At 38.7% G+C, this 21,149-nt stretch overlaps 1 protein-coding gene across 5 annotated transcripts in view; it reads left to right on the top strand.

Annotated features, from left to right (window-relative positions):
- The window catches only part of pde4ba (phosphodiesterase 4B, cAMP-specific a), a 163,133-nt gene extending 144,574 nt beyond the window's left edge, over positions 1 to 18,559 (top strand). For 3 of the 5 annotated variants that reach the window (XM_032571341.1, XM_032571342.1, XM_032571343.1), the window contains 8 exons: positions 10,666 to 10,759; positions 13,482 to 13,765; positions 13,865 to 14,029; positions 14,307 to 14,406; positions 14,516 to 14,670; positions 14,779 to 14,901; positions 15,012 to 15,194; positions 15,287 to 18,559. In XM_032571341.1, the coding sequence (XP_032427232.1) occupies positions 10,666 to 10,759; positions 13,482 to 13,765; positions 13,865 to 14,029; positions 14,307 to 14,406; positions 14,516 to 14,670; positions 14,779 to 14,901; positions 15,012 to 15,194; positions 15,287 to 15,727 (1,545 nt within the window). In that variant the 3' untranslated portion in view covers positions 15,728 to 18,559. Of the gene's footprint in view, positions 1 to 5,155; positions 5,434 to 9,377; positions 9,852 to 10,665; positions 10,760 to 13,481; positions 13,766 to 13,864; positions 14,030 to 14,306; positions 14,407 to 14,515; positions 14,671 to 14,778; positions 14,902 to 15,011; positions 15,195 to 15,286 lie in introns of those variants that run through there. The other 2 variants (XM_032571344.1, XM_032571345.1) reach the window with 2 other exon arrangements.
- Positions 18,560 to 21,149: the final 2,590 nt, after the last annotated feature.

The raw sequence follows: 21,149 nt of genomic DNA, 5'->3' as shown, positions 1-21,149 counted from the left end.
TAGCCATAAACTTAGTTTCAATGTGGACAGGAGGTGAAAATGCTGAACAAATTCTACTTTCAATTGATCAATGTTAGATTTTACTGTGCCTATGTGAAAGAGAGACTGTATTGGCTGGTGCACCTGGTGTATGTGTCACCTGTTCTGCACTGTGTGTGGACACCTGTTGGCGTGGGCGAGAGCTACAGGCAGTACACCTAAAACACTAATCAATACATTTAATGAAATTCAAAGAAAAATAGCACAGTATATGATGAACTAGTGCAATCTCTCTTCAGAAACAAACAATAAAGCTACAGAGCTTTTGGGTGAATAGCTGTCAGAGGTTTATAGCCTCTCTTGCTGTGACAGAGGAAACTAGTAGTAGTGTATTATTTTACTGCACTTTAAAGATGCTGAGTTTTAAAATTTTCCGAATCAGTGGCTTTTGACTCTGACTTTTCTAATATGATTTGGATCAGAATTGTAGAGGGAAAAAATGCTGATTGGGATATTGCTAGTTTACTCTTTGTGCTATAAATGTTTAGTTTCTGAGGCTGTTTACAGACTGTTTATGCAAGTTTGTTTTTATTTTGTTGGTGGACATATTAATGTTATTATGGCCTTCTGCGGTGCAGTGTGCCACTGGGGAATCTCTATAAAAACAAACAAAAACACTTCGGTGGGAATTTTCCGATTTTTTATGATGTAAAAAAGCAAGACATATAATCCATTTTTGTTTTTCTCAGCTATTTATCAATGTCATGAACAGGACAACAAAATCTAATCACAGCCTACTGTACAAGTTGTTTTGGAGACCTGTTAATTTGTTGTCTTGCTTGGCTAAGGTCAAAGAACAGATATGAGAGTTAAGGTGAGAACAAAATCTTAAAACAATTTGTCTCGTAAGCTGAGAGGAAAAGCTTGTTATTTCTCATAAAACTGGACAACAGGATGTGAGAGATCCCCCAGTGGGTCAAACACAATAAACTCAGGAGGAAGAGAGAGAACATTTGTGTGTGTCAAAGAGTATGAGTGTGAGAGGGATCCTTGCTGACCGCTGGGCAGAATGACTCTCTCTTCCTGTCTCCATCCGGATCTCCTCCGCTCTTTTCAGACGACAATAGACGTCCCATCTTACTTTTTTGGCTAGTTATTGGTGGTGGTTGTTTATCCTATTTCTTTCATTGTCCGCACTAACAACCAGAACTGAATGTCAGCTGGACTGTTCTCTCTATAAACAAGTGATTAAATCACTAAAAAACCCCACATTTTTGGATAACAGTACATCAGAACTGAATAATACCTGTATATTCCAAAGGATATTACGCCTGTTGTTTGCCATGATTTAATCTCATCTGACATAATAGTGAAATGATAGCGCCTTGACCAATTTGAGCTTGTTGGAATTGATTTAGGAGCTCGAAAATTTCCAAAGTCTTGAAATAATTGAGAAATATGTGGGATTTTTAAAAATCTTTCTCCCTAAGAAAACAGATTAGATGCTTTGTATTGCCAACATAATCCTAAGTCAACATAACTAAGTGAGCTAAAAGAAGTTTAGTAAAGCAGCCTGTCATATTTCAATTATTTTTATCAGCACTTGCATTATAGTTTATATTCTTTTTGTTTCTTTTTGCTTTAGTTTGATTTTCCCCTCAGGTTTTGCTCACAATTTGTTATAAACATTGAGATTTAAGCAAACTTGGATAAAAAAGAAGCACCAAGCAGTTTTTGGCCAGTTACCAAACACAACAACAGACACAGATTACAAATGTAGAGATAGCAAAAGAATTTCACCAAATATGTAAAAAGTTATTTTGCAATTTATCCAGTAAGGAGAAAAAAATCAGGAGCAACTTCAGGAATAATGAGCTAGTAAACTACCTGTTTGTAGGCACAGTGGCAAACAACTGCTTGTGTAAAAATATACGTATATGTTCATTAAAAAAAATAAGTGTTGCAGCCTTTAGGCTGACATTGTAATTTCTGCTTCAATTCTAACCAACATTGTTAACCTGTTGTGCCAGAAAACACGTCAGCATGTTTCTATGAAATGAAAGACTGAATAAGAAAGTAGGGTAAAATACAGCTGCAGTTGTACATCTGGGATGGAGGAAAAACTGAGATAGACTGAAGGACAGAGCCGTATTGATCCAATATGATTATCAAACATCACCAGAGGATCTGTAGTGACAGGACAGGAAGCAAAACACATCGTAAAAAAGGAAGTTTCCAGTTTATTTCGCTTCCTGCTTGGATACCTGTGTTAGCCAAAGTATGAGCTTTGTTACGCCCTTATTCTTCAGGCTTGGTCCATCCTTTAAATCTGAGTTTCCTCTTGTTGGATAATCCTCGAACAAAATTTGCTGCATAGATGAACTTTATAGTAAAAGGGTTATTTCAACAAAAAGTCTAGGTGGCCAGCAATAATGGTTATTTAACCAGATGAAGAATTTCTTTTTCAACAGGGACGTTGCATTTTAGCAGCAATCCAAAAGACCACTGATCAGTTCAGCATATTCTACTAAAGAAATGTTGTTATATATTAATCTAACAATAGTTTTGGACAGTCATTGCATCTTATCTAAATATGGGGCCATCAAAAACGTATCATCCACATATGCAAGTGCTCACTGGTTTTAGTGAGCTCAGAGGGACCTTTTTGTTAGAAAAGTGTGTTTTGAAATCACTCTCCCACATTAAAAACAATGCTCAGTTGAGTTGTGATTTATTTATGCTTCGTACTTTAATGTTTATGGGTCTTCTGGCTCTTGAAATGATTATTAGTCATTGTGATAAATTTCTGGTTCACAGTGAAGCATATCAGGTGTCACAATGTTCTCATTGTGCGTTGTGACCTTTTTTCATCTCTGTGACTTTGGTGCGAGAGTCTACGTGTTCTTACATGTAACCCAAAGAAGCTTTTCAGAAAGCATGTTTTCATCAACTGCATGTAAACTTTATGTCTACGTGTGCTGCCGTGCTTATGTGTGCAGTGCGTCTGCACTAACTGCAGCTTAATCTCCCTCGGATCTGCTATCTCTGTCTCAGTCCTGTTTTTATAATAAACTAAAATATTACACAACTGTTGAGCCCCCTCTCTGATGTGGGTTGCCACATTCAACCTGTGGTTTTTTTTTTGTTGTTGTTAACAAGAATGGGCTAATCAGCAAATATGACCCTTGTGCATCTATTGTGCTGCGGATGGAAAAACTGTAATTGAAGCTCCAGCAGCGTATGAAACACGAGTCAGGAGGGGGAAGTGAAATGTAAGAGGTTACGGCTGCAGCTCCAAGGTGAGACACAGGGGCTGCTCCTGCTGCTGAGGGCTTTCAGTACGTGACTGTCCTCTTTGTTCTGCATCACTGGCATAGATGAGACGAGGTCTGTTTGTGTGCTGGGATGTTTTCGTCTGTCAAGGCCGCAAACCCCTCTCTGTTATGCAAAGAGGGTGAGAGTAGAGCTTAAGAAAACCGTTTCAAAGGTAGTTTTGTAAAGAAAAAAACTTTGAAGTACTACATATTCACACTTTCAGCTATTCAGATTCCTTTATATAACTGGTTATCTGATGTAAAGGCATGCAACTAAGAATTATTTTCAGCTGATTAACTCATCTTTTAGTGTATGATTAAATAAGCAGTCATAAGCTTAACTTCCTAATTCCTTAACACAAAGTGACATCATTGCATCTGTTGTCCAGCTACTTCACCTCAAAAATAGACATTTCTGTACTAAAACTCAGTCACTTGGTGTTCTTATACATAAACTGTCAAATTTGTGATGATTAATTTCAGTACTTTGACTTTTCCCTTAATTGCTTTGACATACAGTTCAAAAAATCTGAATTGACGTTTTTAGTCAAATTTGAGTTTGAATCCCTTATTTTGAAAAATAGCTACTACAATTAAAAATTAGAGTGTGTTCCTTTTTATTATAATGCAGAAGTTGTGGACTGAATTTCCACATAATTGTCTTGGTTGAGCATGTAACCAGAGGAGATATGCATATGAAATGAATCAATGAATCCATGAATGTGGCAGAAAGGGTCAAAACATTTACTTAGACACACTTGGAAGAGTTTTAAGGAAAAACTTTGTCTGGATTTTTTATTTTAAATTTATGTTTATCTGCACATTTTGTGTGTGTGGGCAGTTATTTCCTTAATTTCTTTCCATCGTGTTTATCTAATAAGCTTACGCCACTCCAACAAAGACAAGAAAGGTAAATAAAAAAAGAAGGAAATCTATGGCCATTTTTAGGTACACCTCTTCACCTGCTTAATGCCTTTATGTGTTCAGATATGGGGAAAACAATTCTAACCTACCATTAGTCACTATGTAACAGATGTGTTGGGGTTTGGATTGTTGCTGATCGTTATGATTGAAGTGCACCCATTTTTTGATACTTCATCCAGAAGGATAATGCACTGTGTTATGAATCTCAAGTTATCTCAAACGTTTTGTTTTTTATTCTTTTAACATGACAATGAGTTTTCTCTATTCCAGTGTCCTCCACAGTCAACAGATCTCAGTTCAGTTGAGCATTTTTGGGATGTGGTGGAAAAGGAGATTTGAAACAGCAGCTGTTAAATCTGCAGCCACTGTGGGATGCTTTTAAAAACAAACCAAAAGCCCTGGTGAGGGTTTGTTGAGGGTTTGTAAGTTTGCCATAAAGAATAGGGCAGTTCTGAAGAGAAAAGGGATCCAACCTCTGCGTCACTAGATGTTTGTAACAAAGTGGCTTGCGAGTGCATTTGCTCACAGCTGAAACACAGAAAGTGTAGTTATACTCTTCAAATCAGATTTATGTTTGGATCAGCAGAGGGGTTTTATGCTGTCTTGCAGATATTTAGTGGTGTTGAATGCATCATGTGGCGGAGTGTAGCCAACAGTGAAGCTGCTGGTATCAGCCTGCTGTGCTAAGATGTTGGTCTGTTTACATCAAGTTTAATTTCCACGAAGACAAAAAAAAAAAAGTGCTTCGCTTCATCCTATACTAGGAAATTCAAGCCTTCTGTTGATCAGATTGATCAGAGAGATATTGACAGCATAAACATCAGAACTGTGACCGCCAGCTGCTGGGGAATGAGCAGGCTGAAAAGGAACAAAGAGACTGGAGGCGGGCCTTGCCCTATAAGGGGGAGTGTGTGTGAGGCAGAGCTCTCTTCCACACACACTCTCAAACACATTCAGTCATTGCTCCACATACACGGGGTGTGAGGTAAAGCCAAGTCAGACTTCGCAGCCCAAAGTGAGTCACCAGAGTTGTGGCATTTCCCATAGTCAAACAGCCGGGACTCAGTCCTTTTACTCATACTGTAGTCAGAGCGAGACAGACACATTAACGGACGGACGCCCTGCTCAGGTCTGCACGCCGCGCTCAGCAATAATGGGTGCCTGCTGCTTTGACAGAAAAGACAAGAAGTTAGGGAAGCTAAGTTTTTGGAAAAAGGTGAGTTTACTTAAATTTCATGCTGTTCAAGGTTGTTTGAGGACTTTAAGTCCAGAACTGCTTCAGAAGGTTTTTTTATTTCATTTTTTGTTGAACATTTGTTATTGCTACCAGTCCTTTTCTGTTCAAAGTGGTTTTCTTGGAAGAACTTTAAATGTATTCCACAGCAGTGGAAGATGATGGCTGAAGTTTGATGACATTTTTGTTTTCAATCTTCTGCACTTACAATCTACAATTTTCTTCATCAAATTTTAAAAATATTTTTTAGATAAAAGATGCATCTGTATCTCTGTTCACCATTCAAGAAAATCTATTTATCCTTAAAGTGTTGGTGAAGATATTCTGAATGGACAGAAATCCTTCCTGTCGCGCTTTTTTGTTTATGGGAATAACTTAGTATTTACTGGAAAGGAATTGAAAGAAACCAAAGTTGGTTGCTTTTTAAACTAGACTTTGTCTTTTTTGTTGTTTCACAAATGATCTGTAAAGTGGTAATACTGAAATAAATTGAGCAGTTTGATGAAAAAACAGCACATGGAGTAGAAGACAGACTGTGAGCTTGTTTCTGTTGTTTGGCGTGGTTTTGTGTTGTCAGAAGGGTTCAAGTTAATAAGGAAAATACTTAATAAAATTAATTATATTTAACTCAAGCACATTAAAAATGACATATCTAAACATCTTAACGAACCCAACAGAGAGCGAATTTGTGTGTTGGCAAAAAAGCCCGTCTAGGAGTCATATTGGGTTAGAAGGAAGAATCGCTGTGGATAATTTTGCACTGTGTTCAATACTTTTTTCTTTGAAAATAAATTAATTGGAGAAACATCTTGAGTTTTACATTTAATATGTGAGATATTGCAGGTTGAGCGAAATTTTGCACCCAGCCTGAAAGCTGTTTTCAGCAATTTGTGAAAACGTGTCCAATTTTGTAACTTGTTTTTTTTTTGTTTTTTTTTATGCTTTGTACTGCGTAATCTGGGGCAGAATATGTATGAATACACTCCAAGTCTTTAAGTCTCTATAGCATGGCTTTGTGAGTCAGAGGAAGTGAGAGGTAGTATTTCTTTTGCACCTCCAGCGAATTTACGCACAACACATACGCAAGACTCTTCCCCTGATCTTTACAGAATTATGTCACTTTGAGTAGTTTTGGTGCCAGTTTTACCAGCTTGCGTCATATAGCCAAGCAAAGTGGAAATAAAATCAAAGTCTTGCAAAATTTGACAAACAAGAACATGGAAATGCACTATAGGGGAAAGAAAGGTAAATATTCATGGGAAACATTTATTTCAGGTGAAGTGAAAGCAAACTTTAAAGTTTTCAATTCTAAAAATCTATTAGCATTTGATGCTTATTAAGATTATTGACTAAGTAATTTGCAAGCTCTACAAAACTTTCAATTTTTGGTCTCTCTGCAGTATGAGTGTAGTGTAGGGCACCCACTAGTGGCTGTTGGGTACAACTTCAGCCTGGTGGAAAGGATACAAGTAAACAATGTACAAAGAATGACTCTGAATACACAATTCATTCTGGATTTCATTGTTTATTTTTCATTATTATTTGAAATAGTAGTAATCAATAATTCCATCAAATAATGGAATAAATAGCTAAACAAAACAGGAAATATTGTGATGGTTTAGGACAGATTGGGCCATTTAGCTATTTAAAAGTGCCAAAATTTCCCTTAATATCACTCGTAAAGTCCTTTCAATGAGACACCAGAGAATATGGCAGAGTGCCCAGAGGTTCAGAATCTCACATCAGGCCTTCCCTAACATCCTGTTATAGCAGAGTGGACACTCTCAGCCTCGTGTCAGGAGAGACCCTGTGCAGGCTTACCTGTCTGCCTGGCTGCCCTGCACAGCGAGCTGTCCGATGAAATCACATCTAAATATAGGAGCTCAGCGTTACGTGTCCCCCCCTTACTCATTCCTCCCGTGCTGGTCAAACTAAAATGCCACAGGCTCCATTCACCTTCCCTGCCTCTGTCATGGCAGCTCTCTGCTGAATCAACCCAGCCACTGTAGGCAGGGACAAAAACCAGGGAGGAACATGGGATTAAAATGCATGGATATTAAACTCAGTCATAAAAGGACGTGTTGAACTGTGACGGAAATTGCACCCAGAGAGCTTCCAATCCCGTCAAAGCTGTGTTTCATGTTCACCACGAGTAAAAAAAACCCCACGTCCTTACTTTTTTCTTCCACTTAACCTTCCACTAATGTGCTGTCATTTCACTTTGTGTCTAATCTATCTACATAATGAGTTTAATTTTATTAAGTAATACTAAAAGAAATTACCATTCTGATGCTATTCTTAATTAACTCTAGAGTACGTCTGTAAAATCTGCATGTTACATGTAAGCATCAACTATATTTAAGTGAATAACAGCAACTCTGGTAGGTTTTATGCATTTGTGTCTACTAATGCATGTTTGCAGCCTCCGGCAAAGCCCAGTTCTCTGACACATTGTAGAGAGACACCCCCCGCTGTTATTTCTGGTTTTCTTATATATTATGTAGTGAGCTATTATATAAAGGGCTGCCTCCTGTTTTTTTTCTTTTCCTTGCAACTCTCTTCTGGTCCTTTCCCTCAGTGGGAAGATAATCTGGAATCCTCTCAGAAAAGCTTTGATCTCCCACTCATGCTCCCCAGTTCGAACAAACAACGTTGGACCTAAAGGCTCCTATGAATCTCTGCTTACAGTTTCCAATTGATTGGTTCTGACGTGACAAACGCCATATTTTCTCTTTAGCAAACCGCCCCAGCCTTCCTCTCTGGGACTCCACAAATAATAGTCTTGACAGAAATTGACAAAAAAGCAAATTCACACCTTGAAATGGAGCGCTGGTACTGATGTAAGAGTGGATTCCAGTCAGGTGGCTCCAGCCTTGTACATTGCAGCACCTGCACCAAGGACAACTCATTGATTCTTTCCGGAAGGCGGGCAGAGAGATTGATCACTGCCGGAAAATTGACACATAAGTGGTAAAGAGCCAGGGATTGATGAGGCGGAGGGAGGGAACGGGGCACACTGGATGCGATGTGTGTGGTGTGTCCTCGTGACAGCTCAGCAGCTTCACCGCATGAAGTAAAAGGGAAAGCCTCTCCTGCATTTCTCCCCCTCATTTTTTCTATTAAATGAGTAAAAAAAGCATTGATGTACTTGTTCTCTTATGCTGTTTCTATGGTCCCACACACACACTCCTCTCACAGTCAAACACATAAGCCGCATCCGTCCCCAAACTGGGACGGATGCAATTATCTGGCATCTCTCTGCTCTTTTTCTTTTTTTTTTATTTTCTCACCTCCTCCGACCAGCTTTCCCACTCCGCTTGTTAAAAATAGCCGTCCACAGACACCCTGTTGGCATCCAATATTATTATGGGATGCAGATAATGAGCAGGCTTATGAGGTCTATACAATGGCTGCCACACTTGGTTGTCAGGAGACAACAGAGGACTCGAGAAGAGGGGAGTTGAAGAGGAGCGGGCGATAGTGGAGATAATGGCGATTAAAAATACAGTTCACACAGGCTCACATTCCTCAAAACGTGGCTCATTGTTTCACTGTAAAGGAGGAGGGTTTGTTTTTACTTCCTAATTACAATCCCCTTCACTGGATGACTTGATATAAGTGGCTTTAAAGGGGATTAGAAAGGCTGAAAATGGAAAAGTATGTAAATTATTTTGGGGGGAAAAAACTTGGAACTCATATCTGCTTCAAAACTTCATACAAGCTGTAATTAGGGCTCCCCCTTTTCCTATTTCTGTCAAATCATATGCTCCGAAAAGAGTGTTGCTATGGCTGGCAGATAGTGAGAGGGGAAAAAAGAGATGGAAAAGGGGAGAAAAAAACACAGAAAGATAGAGAAGCTGGGAAAGGAGGGGGAGAAAGAGCTAAAGGGAGAGCAGCGAGGCGAGACAAATCCAGCGGAGGAACCCCCCCTCCAGTCAGATGAACATCGCTGCCTCTCTCCCTCCTCCTCCTGTCTCCATCGCTGTGTTTTTCCCCTCCTCCCTTCCCTGCTTCCTCTCCATTATTCATCAGTACGCCGAGAGTCCCCAACTCACGGCTCCAGCAGCTGCTGCTGCCGCTCTAGCCCCATACAGCTGGATCTTCTTGCTGATTTTCCAAACATCTTATCAATCTATTTCCTCCATCTGCAAGCATGGAGACTTGGAACTGGCCCTTTTCTGCTGAGAGGAAGAGCGAGCCATCATAAAGCTGCTCTCTTTGCTGTCGAGAAGAGGAGAAGATAGAGGATTGTTTTTTTGGTGCCAAAAAAATCCTGCTTGACTTCAGTAAATTTTCCCCCCTATTGGATTACAGTTCTGGCTTTGTGTAGGAACCAAACAACGGGGTCCAAAATGCCTGAAGCCAACTACCTGCTGTCGGTGTCTTGGGGTTACATCAAGGTGTGTGGTGTTTAACTACGTATCACGCTGGGATACCGCACTCATATTGTCCTAGCTCTCTTTGCTCCTTAGTTATCATATTAGTTATTTGCTCTTACTGAAAAAATTCTCATCAGGTATATTTGTGGAGTTTCATTTTTAATGTTTGGTGGCAGATCTGATAACATTTCCATCTTTTTGGGTAGATGGGGCTCAGACAGAATGGTGTTTTGAAGCTCGGGCTCCATCTTGAGCCCTCTGCAGAGCTGTATCTCTGTTTGTATGTATGTGTGTGTGCACGCGCATGCATCAACCTGTCATAAACATCTGCTGCTGCAGTGCCTGGGTCTCCACGTACCATCAACTGCACATATTTTCTTGGTCTCTAATGGTTCCAAATGTATGGAGAAAATGTGAAAAAGGACGTCAGGGACATCTGTGCAAAATTTCCTCTTACCTGCATTAAAATTCCTCCACACTGACGCAGTCGACTGGCCGGATAGATTCCTGTTAAATGTGAATGTGTTTAATAAAACTTGAAATTGGTTCCTGTGGAGACTTTAAAAGGGGTATTAAAAGCTTCTGGTCCCCTGCTGGTTACTCAAATAATGGTTGTATCATAATTAATTCCTGTGTAAATGGAGGGGAAAATACACAGTGTTCCCCACTGATTGTAGGCTGTAATTGAATGGCATTCTTGACCTGATTAAATTAAACGTGGGGCTGTTGGATTTTCAAGATATCTTGTAATATAATTTTTTGCCAGGTTTCCCCCAATTTGGAAAGTGACGACATTTTCCTCTCTCCCCCTCTCCCCTCCCCTTTTCTCCTGCAGTTTAAGAGAATGTTGAATCGGGAGCTGACGCACCTATCCGAGATGAGTCGGTCTGGGAATCAGGTTTCCGAATTCATCTCCAACACCTTCCTAGGTAAAAATAAAGTAAAAATCACAAGAATAATCTGTATCCAAAAGTCACACTAATAGTTTTTATTAAAGGCATTTATTGTGAGTTGTGTAATTATAATTAAATGTGACAAATCTGCAAGTATTAAGTGGTTCATTTTAACACATTTTCATTTGAACATTTGTTGAGGCTTCATTTTGTTTCCCACATGATCAGCTGTGCAAGTTGTTCTGACTGGCTTCACTGTGGGGGCGTACCAGTAAAAAATACTGCGCCATCAACCTTTCCTCCAATATTTAGAGAACTAGTTAAAATGAATGTGTATATTTTTTAAGGTATTTGGGCAAGAAGAAGCTATGTACTGGTTTGTTAGTATCTAAAAGAGGCAAACTGGGAGAAAAAAAAGAGTTTATTGCTGCATAAATTGCAAATTTTAGTGTATTTGAGACTGCAGCAGAATCAACCAAATGCAGAAGAAAACATTCCATAATAGTTTATTCTGCATATATGAAACATCACAACAACTAGAGTAAGAGGTTAAGGTTCAAGATTAAGAAAATGATTTAAAGGTGCTGTAATATGTGAGGAAAATGGAGGATTCCAGACAAACAAGTGAGGGAGGGAGCAGAGAGGAGACAGAAAAAGGATCTACAGAGGAACCCCCTTCACTAGCAGTGAGATAAGCTCAGCAGATTGGGTGACTCATTCAGATCTTAATGCTTCTCTGTCACTGGGGACACCTTGTTGTCCCTTTACCCACCCACTGACCTGACAAGGGAGAGGGTGACCGCTTTGACCGAAGTACATGGCAGAAGGTAGAAAAATAGAAGGGATGTGCCCACATTAATGACTAAAGTGGCGCATCTGGCCTGATGTGTCCTCAGCTGACCAGCAGGACCTTTTAATCCGTCCATCCATGAACACTAACGTCACGTCAGCTGTTTGCTTTCTGTCATTTTTTTAAAAGCGTAGATGCAGAAACAGGGAAATTAGATTTTTATCCAGTGTGATTTGCGCTCCATGATTCCTTTAAAAAGCCACCGTAAATCCTTTCAGTTTATTGCTGCCCATCTACTTTCTTTGTTTATAAAAACAGTGATGTGAAGTTTAGTGCAATTCTCTGGATCAATTAACACCTTCATTCATTTCTGGCACAAATCCATGGAAGACTTCTGGCTGGCAACAGGCACACTATTCACGTGTGCCCTTTTTTGCCCCCCGTATCCTGCTGCCCACTCAGGCTAATTCCCTCTGACGGGCCAGCAGCAGAACACGCCTAGATTAGGAAAAAAGGAAACTACTATTTAACCTCTTCTCTTAACGGAAAAGGAATTTAATTTTTACCTCCATAGAATTAAAAATAATTTAAACCTTTTATTGAATCCATCAAAACTTACAAACCACGCATCACTTTCAGTCTGAAAATACATCGGTCAACTGCATGGACTTTGATGCACTTTTTTGAATATTAATTGAACACATGCTCACTACCTCTTTCACAGAATCTACACTGTATTTTTTTCCTATATCTTGGGAAAAACAGAGAAGCTAGACTGAAAGTGCATCCTTTGTGGACATATTTTGAACCAAATTTTGACATTTAATTGAATAGAACAGCAAAGCAATAGGAGAACACTCACCCATGTGAATACAATATGAAGCAGAAATGAATAACGGGCATGAATAAAATCTACTTCACACCTAATGCTTATATGGGTCATGCATCAGTGGTGATGATCGCGAGTTGCAATAAATTACAGTATGATATTGCCCTTCTCTTCATTTTCCCACACAGCACGTCAGAGAGCATTTAATCGCGATTCTAAATTACCAGAGAAGAACTGTGAGAAAGGGAAAGACGCAGAGAAAGTCAGAGACAGCAGTGGATGAGAGGGAGAGTGCTTATTTAAATTACGGCTGGTAATTGAATAATCCTCCACAGGGGAAGGCCGATAGGCCAGCAATGAGCTGAATTGAGGCTTGAAAGACGAGTCCACGGCTTAAACGAATGCCGATGGCAAGTCCTAGCAGGATTTCTATCAATTCCTCTGTGACTGTAGTGAACACAGCTCAAAAAGCATGTACTGGATATTTTCAGTGTTTGGAAAATAATCAAACACTTCGGTGCCGTTTAATAGTTATTATTTGTATCATTTCTTCATTTTATTAGGAACCAAAATAGAGATGTGAAAGTTTCTATTTCTGTTTATTGTGTCAGTTAAAACAACTATAGCAAATTTGTCATTAAAAACATCAGCTTATGACATTTACTTTGATGCACTTTGTTTTAAGCTAAGTAAAAATCAAGCAGAGTTTAAGGATTTGTGGCTCTATCTTCAATTCATATCTTTATCAAACAACGTCAAAAGAAAAAAGGGAAAACCTGACTGGTACATCTCTAGACCTACTGCAGTTGAATAAAACAAACCTGGCATGCTATAGGAAGAACGTTGACATGGTTGTTTTACAATGCGTTATGTGCTGCTTTAGCTGTGCTGAGTCCTGTGGTTAAATACTGTAAGGTCAGACAAGCTGCAGCTGGACAAAGAGGGGCATGAATGAAGAAAGAGTTGAGGAACCTGATGAATGAACACGCTGCAGGTGTCGGCTGTGCGTCTGGATTTTTAGTTGTTTTTTTTCTTTTTTTTCTTTTGCTGAGCAGCCTATGCAGACCATCTGGAACCTCACACTGCAAAACGAGTCTCCAAATAACACAAGTCGTCCTTTTTTCTGTTTCCTCCCACAGATAAACAGAATGAGGTGGAGATCCCTTCGCCGACATCCAAAACGCGAGAGAAGAAGAAACAACAGAAACAGCAGCTGATGACGCAGATCAGCGGGGTTAAGAAGGTTTCCCATGGATCGTCACTCTCCAACAGCAGCATATCGCGTTTTGGCGTCAAGACCGATAAAGAGGAGCAGCTGTCCAAGGAGCTGGAGGACCTGAACAAATGGGGTCTAAACATCTTCACAGTTTCAGAATACTCCAACAACCGACCTCTGACCTGCATCATGTACGCCATATTCCAGGTAAGGACACTCTTCCTTTATTGCAACCATTTAATGAAGAATAAATCTATCTTATTGGTAACGTTGCTTTATTTAATCCATAATTTGCTGCTTTTTCAGGAGCGAGATCTGCTAAAGACGTTCAAGATTCCAGCTGATACGTTTGTGGCCTACATGATGACACTAGAGGATCATTATCATGCAGATGTGGCTTACCATAACAGTTTGCACGCTGCTGATGTAGCCCAGTCAACACACATCCTTCTCTCTACACCCGCCTTGGATGTGAGTCTTTCTGTTTGAAATTGGCCTCATTTTCAGTTTTTCATGCATGCATTTTAGACATCTCTCCTGTGCTTGTAGAAGTTGGTGTAATGGAGTCAGGTCTGAATGACCTGGTTTTGCAAAAATGATTAAGCCCACTGTGCTCTTTACCATGCATATAGCACACTCAGCACAGATGAGGCAACACATAGCAAACTTATAGTTGAGTGTCTGCTGTTTGCCTCTTAGCCAAGTTACTTTAAGAAATCCTTAAATTCTGTTTTTCTGTCTGGACTAGGCGGTCTTCACAGATCTTGAGATCCTAGCGGCCATCTTTGCTGCAGCAATTCATGATGTCGATCATCCTGGAGTATCAAACCAATTCTTAATCAATACCAGTAAGTTCAAAATAATACACAAACATTATGTTTTCTCTGACTTGATAATAGATAGATTGAAGCAAAGTTTACTCAATAAACAACCAATTTTTTTGTATTGAATATGCAGATTCTGAGCTGGCCCTGATGTACAACGATGAGTCTGTGCTGGAGAACCATCATTTGGCTGTGGGCTTCAAGCTGCTACAGGAAGACAACTGTGACATCTTCCAGAACCTCACAAAGAAGCAGAGACAGTCCCTCCGCAAAATGGTCATTGACATGGTAAGATATTTTTATTTGACTGGTGATGTAGGCAGATATGAGGTGACAAAGCTGATTGGTCCATTACATTGTTATTGCCAAGCTAACCATCTTTATCTTGCTCTGCAGGTTTTGGCTACTGACATGTCCAAACACATGAGTCTGTTAGCTGATCTGAAGACCATGGTCGAAACCAAGAAAGTGACCAGCTCTGGAGTGCTGCTGCTAGACAATTACACAGACAGAATACAGGTACATTCAAAATAAAAATAAAAAATAAAAAAAATGTATAGCTCCAGATCATGCAGACAACTTGAAAGGTCTCCCAACTACGTGCCAACATTTTATGTGTTTATTTCTAGGTGCTGCGAAACATGGTACACTGTGCTGATCTGAGCAACCCCACAAAGTCGTTGGAGCTCTACCGTCAGTGGACTGACCGGATAATGGAGGAGTTCTTCCACCAGGGAGACAGAGAGAGGGAGAGGGGGATGGAGATCAGCCCCATGTGTGATAAGCACACAGCCTCTGTGGAAAAGAGCCAGGTGTGCTTTCAAAAATAGGAAATCATACAACTACAAACATATTGTGAATCTAGAGAAAAAAACACCCTAACACAATTTTTTTTTCCTATTAGGTGGGTTTTATTGACTACATCGTGCACCCCCTGTGGGAGACCTGGGCCGATTTGGTTCACCCTGACGCTCAGGACATTCTGGACACCTTAGAGGACAACAGAAACTGGTACCAGAGCATGATTCCCCAAAGTCCCTCACCGCCCTTTTATGATCAGGGCACACATGGACACAGTGGAGGCACAGGAGGACAAGGAGGAGGGGAGAAATTTCAATTTGACTTAACATTGGAGGAGGAAGACATGGACGGGATGGAAAAAGACTGTGATGGGGAGGATGAGGAAGGAGAAGAGGAAGAAATAGAGGTGGAGGATAGTCTTGTAAATTCGCGCTCGCCTCCTCCAGACTATTTGGACAGTCAGGCAGAGGAAGAAGACGGCATGGTTGAGCCAATGACGGCAATAGAGATTGTGACGCATGAAGCCTCACCCACAGACACATAGGGCTTCCAGCAACAGGCTCTCATGGTAGTTTGAAAGTTTTTTGAAAAGAGGGGGAATACCCTCTTGCAGCTGTGCTTTTTAATAAGCCCACAGAAGCAAAGGCTTAGTTTAGGCCCGCACAGGGGCAACTTGCACTTGGGTGTTTGAAGCCAGACACAGATGGACAGTTTCACAGAGGTGGCTTCAGAGTTCTCAGGAATTATTTGCTGCGAACATTTTAGTCTCGATGGACGAGAGAGGAACTTGAAGGACTTCAGCCAGTTTAGAAATTGGCTAATTTTCTTTTCTGGACTGGCATTATATGGACAATGACACTACTGAGAGAAGTTTTGTACCTTAAGATGTTTTTTTTTCTACAGATATAAGATCTTGAAGTAGCATAGAGTAAGATCTACTGATGGAGACACATTTGTATAGCAAGAGAAAGTGTTTACTTATTTCTGTACCATTTGTCAAAGGACTTTTTGTGTGCCTTTTTTACAACTGTCTTTATAATAGTTTTTTATTTATTGAACACACTAGTGTTTGTGAAAGGCTTTTATTTCCTTTATGATAAAAAAGAGAAAAAAATGTTTTTGTATGATAAAGAGCAAAGTCTTCCACATACTGGGCAATAGAGAAATCCAAGCAAATGTTGACAAACAGTTCTTAGTCTCATCTACAGTTAATGGGAAAATGTACACCAGAATCACTCAATATGATTTCTGTCTGAGCACCGACAGTCTAGACATATGTTCAGATATGGTTCATGTTACAAATTTGATAAGTTGCTTTTTGTATCAGTCAATGAATGTCAATATTACACATTAACACATCTCTTTCCATCCTACACCTTTTGTTTTTGGTGAGCTGCAAACCATTGAGCTTTCCTTCTGTTTCTTTCTTCCCATAGCTTCAAATTTGTAGGTATTCTTTCAATTTCTATATAGTTTAAGAAAATATTTTGGTCTAGTTTGATCTTTTATTTTCAGATTTTAAGAGCAGATATGCAATCAATGATGAAACAAATGTCTCCTGACATCCAGCTGCTTGGATCAAGGGTAAAATAGAAAAATAAGTCGGCCAAGGACAAAATGCACAACAGTGGTGAGTCTATTTTTAGCCTCCAGGTATGCTCCAGTCCTAATAATCCTGTTAGCCGAAAGAGGTTCAGAACCCAGATCTGTCTGATGTAACGCTCCCCTGCGTTTCCTGCAATCAGGACCAGACCAGATGATTAAAGCCGCAATTACAGTAACCTGTCTAAAACACGCTGATGGACAGAATTCACATGGCTTACACACCCTCCAGGCTCTGGCACAATGACCCTGAAAAGTCAGGACAAGTATTCCTTCCTCGTGATAAAAATCTACTCATTGACGTCAGCTGGCTTCCCGGCAGGGTAGTTGAATTCCATGCAACGCAGCAAAGCTTTGGAACTGTAAAGAAATTAGAAATCGCCCTGAAAGCTTAAAAATGGTTTGCAGACCTTCCTACATCTGATCATAATGAGTGTCCTAGCTGCATTAATATCCTTACATAACTTTGATATAGGTTTACTGATACTCATAGGTACTTAGTTTAATTTCCCAAAAGCATGCTTAAGTGGCAATTATTTGTGTGTGGTATGTATGTTTTATATGGGAGTGTGTTGTCTGTGTGTGTTTGGATCAGACCTTACCATCCCCAAGTCACTCCACAAATTTGCTGTTTGTCGCTATGAGCTCAAGTTGGTCCTTTTTGCTGTTTATAACAGTGTGTATTTATTCTCTACTTTACGCTTGTAAATAAGAAATACTGGTTTAGTGTAAAATCTATTTTAATTTATATGCACTTGCATTACCTGGAAGTGGTGGTGTCTAATGTGTAGAAGACTCTGGAGTGGAGTCTTTTTTATATAAATGTATATTGTTTTTATATAAATATATCTATATATAAATATATCTAAGAATATATTCGCACAAAGTTTCGAGTGCCCAGCAGAGCAGCAGCTAAAGAGGCTTGTTGTTGTCATATAAAACCCTTGAAACTACATTTTTTGTTACATAAAAGCTACATTTGTTTTACATAATTAAAAAAAAATTGTTAATGATGCACAAACATAAACCAAAACTGTTCTTGAATTTAATAAATATAATAAATTCAACAGAGAACCCTATATTTTAGTTTGCTTTAAATCAAAGCCTGTTTCTAGTTAATTATCTTGGGTTACAAGGCTTTTATTTGACATCAGCAATTTGATAACCAAAAGGCCATATGGAGGACATTTTAAACTTTATAGGCTTGGAGATAGGATACATACAAGTTAGCTAAATAATACTGAAGCATAGGTATTGCTAAGTTCCAGAGTACACATAGCTTAATTTTCTCAGATTTGACAGCTTAAGTAAACCAGGCAGATTTTTGACTGACAAACACAAAGTCATCATTTCTTTCTCCACTCAACGCACTTCACCTAAAGTAGGGGACATTATCAGTAGCATACTACAATATGCCCAGCACTGATTGTTCTGAGTTGACAACAAATCCTGATCTTATGTAACTGACTGTGCTAATGTGTGAACTCTTCTGACCAAACGTGTTAGCAGTTTTGACAGACAAATTTGTCAGTATTAATGTTATCTATGTTCAAGCTTTTTTGGTCCTAGTTGTGTCCAAATGGTTAGCCAGATTTAGCACTATCTGCATGAGAGATGGGTTCTTTTATTTTTATTGTTCATCTGTTGAAGTCCACCACTTGTTGGTGGGTTGATAAATGTTTCACACAATGTATGGTATGATATTGTATATTGTGTTTAAAAATAAATCTGAAATACTTTTTTATCAAGTGATTAAAAGCAAAGCATGAATATATTTTTTCTGTGTTGTGTCCTTTCACTAATACATCAACATCTGACCTTTCACATAATTGATTCTTGAAAATATCTTAAAGCCTTTAGATTACAGAAAACAGTTTATCATGTTGATGAATAACTATTAGCATGAACCTGAAGGTCTATGCGCAATAAATTGTGTTTGAATCTCTTAATACATGTAAAATTATTACTCACATGAGTGATTATATTGTAATACAAACTTGTATTTTAAATTACATTTACAATAATACATTATTAATTAATTTTAAATAGTGATGAATGTGTTAAATAAATTTTTTTTACTAGCACAACTACCTGTTTGGGGACCTTGAACGAAAAATAGATTCAGCGGGAAATTATATTTTATTTACAGTAACTGACTATATTCCATTATTCTTGGTATAAAAAAATCTAATTTTTTATCAATCAAAGTTTTTTTGTTGCCTGGCTTAAGTGATGTGGCTAAACATTTCCCAAATTATTCTTCTGATTAGTTGATCAGAGCTAAAACATCAAGTTCATTGGATGTCCAGATGGTTTTGGAAAATTTGAGTGACTTCAATTTAAAATGTATTACTGAAAGTTAGGTTGCAGTCCTTTCTAATTCAAGAATGGAATATATTTTGTTCATTTTCAATCAATCAGTCAAGTTTATTGGTAAAGCACATTTCAACAACAAGGCAAAACAAAAATACAGTCGTAGAAGATTGTATACAGTTGAAACTAAACATTCTCATGTTTCTTTTTACTATAAGGGATAACAAGAAAACAGACTTTATGACACTTTATATTACTCGTCTTGCAACACTCTCATAATAAAAATATAGTATTACAGTTCTGGAATATCTGAGTCATATTTTATTTTAATAACCTTCTCTGTCAAAATGACGTAAAACTGGAGGTTCAAGTGTGGTTGAGCTATTTTGCAAAGAAGAATGAGTAGCTTCAGTCTCGGAATGGGCGAAGCTTGTAGATACATACCACCAAAGAATTGATAGTTAATAGCGTTAATGCTTTAATTGCAAGGAAAGGTGGTTTGACAAAGTCTTGACTCAAGGGGACTGAATACGTGACATCTTTTTCATATTTTGGTGTTTCTATCTTTTTCTTCATAATTATGCTCTACATTGTGTTCATTTAAAATGCATTAAGAGTTGTGGTTGTAAGATGACAAAATGTGAAATGTTTCTACAGGTATAAATACTTTTGTAAGGCACTTTACATACATGGATATAGAAGCAACATAAATAAATGCAAATTACCACTGTTGTGAAATACTATTGAAACTATCATTTAAAAAAAATAAAATGAACTAAACCTGAACCACATGAGAAAAGTACATCATCCAATTTATGGTTAGTGCTGGAAAATGACACAGACCTGGTGTTGTGAAGGTGTTTTTATGTGCGCCCTGCGAGCCTTCATTCTCTTTGATGTGGCTCTGTTTGCTGCATATTCAGAGGTTTGGCTCTAATGTGCTGAGATGGGAACACTGTGTGACACAGACTCAACACCACAGCCTACGCACAATCTGACTTGGCTGTCCTGACGTGACATAAGGCCGACAGACAGACACACACATAAACACTGTGCTCATATTTGTATGAGCAGAAATGTTTTTGCACACATATCGACACACAGCAGATGTCTGCAAGGTCTCTTCTCAACCTAAACATCACAGACTCAGTGAGGATGATAATCGAAAGAACAGACACCCTGATAGGGGAATTTTTTGTCCAATAAGGAGTGTTGTGTCCTTACACATTTTGGAATAGGGGGGTGATCGCATAAAGCCAAGAGAAAAATGGACTAGTAATAATGAGACTGTAAATTTTTACATCATCCAAGTCATATTTGGATGTCAGAAACACAGTCACTGCTGCCAGTAAGCTACTTGGTACTTAATTGGCAGCTACTTACTTACTCTACCAAGTATGGAGAGCATTTACAAAGACAGACTGGTGAAAAATAACATCATTCATGTCTATGCACTTTGTATTCCCACAAGTAATTAAATGTTTAAATGAATTAGCATAAGCCATTATATTTTGCCTGGTCAAACCCAATTGGTAAAGTGCTTGTGTGGGTAAGAAGACTGTTCCTTACTTTGTCTGTTGCTATTTATTATGTCTGCTGTTTGTGTCCTGTAGCAAGTGCCTGTGATTGTGACTGTATTGTAAATCCAATTGCCCCATAGGGACAATAAAGTTATCTAAAGGTACTACAGTTTTATAGCTTGGAACCACATTACTTTGCTTAACTATCAAACTTGGATGAGGGTTAAGGTTTTTCCTTTCCTACCAAATTCTGCATACATGTTAGTATATATCAAGACAACATTTTGAGATGTACACAGATTTATGTGCACATCTGTGCTGCTACTTCAGGATCAATATTGGAAATATTTCAATTCACTTACTTACTACTTAAGTAAATCAATAACAAGAGGGGAGTTAAACAATAAAAGTCTTTCCAGACATAGATTTAATCACACTCAGTTCTACACATTGTTACCAACACTACTGCTAATGGTTAATCTCCCACTGACCATGCATAACAATATGACCACCAGCAGGTGAAGTGAAAGA

The sequence above is a fragment of the Xiphophorus hellerii genome, chromosome 9, assembly GCF_003331165.1.
Source record: "Xiphophorus hellerii strain 12219 chromosome 9, Xiphophorus_hellerii-4.1, whole genome shotgun sequence".
Lineage (NCBI taxonomy): Eukaryota > Metazoa > Chordata > Actinopteri > Cyprinodontiformes > Poeciliidae > Xiphophorus > Xiphophorus hellerii.
This window is presented reverse-complemented; position numbering and strand designations above follow the sequence as displayed.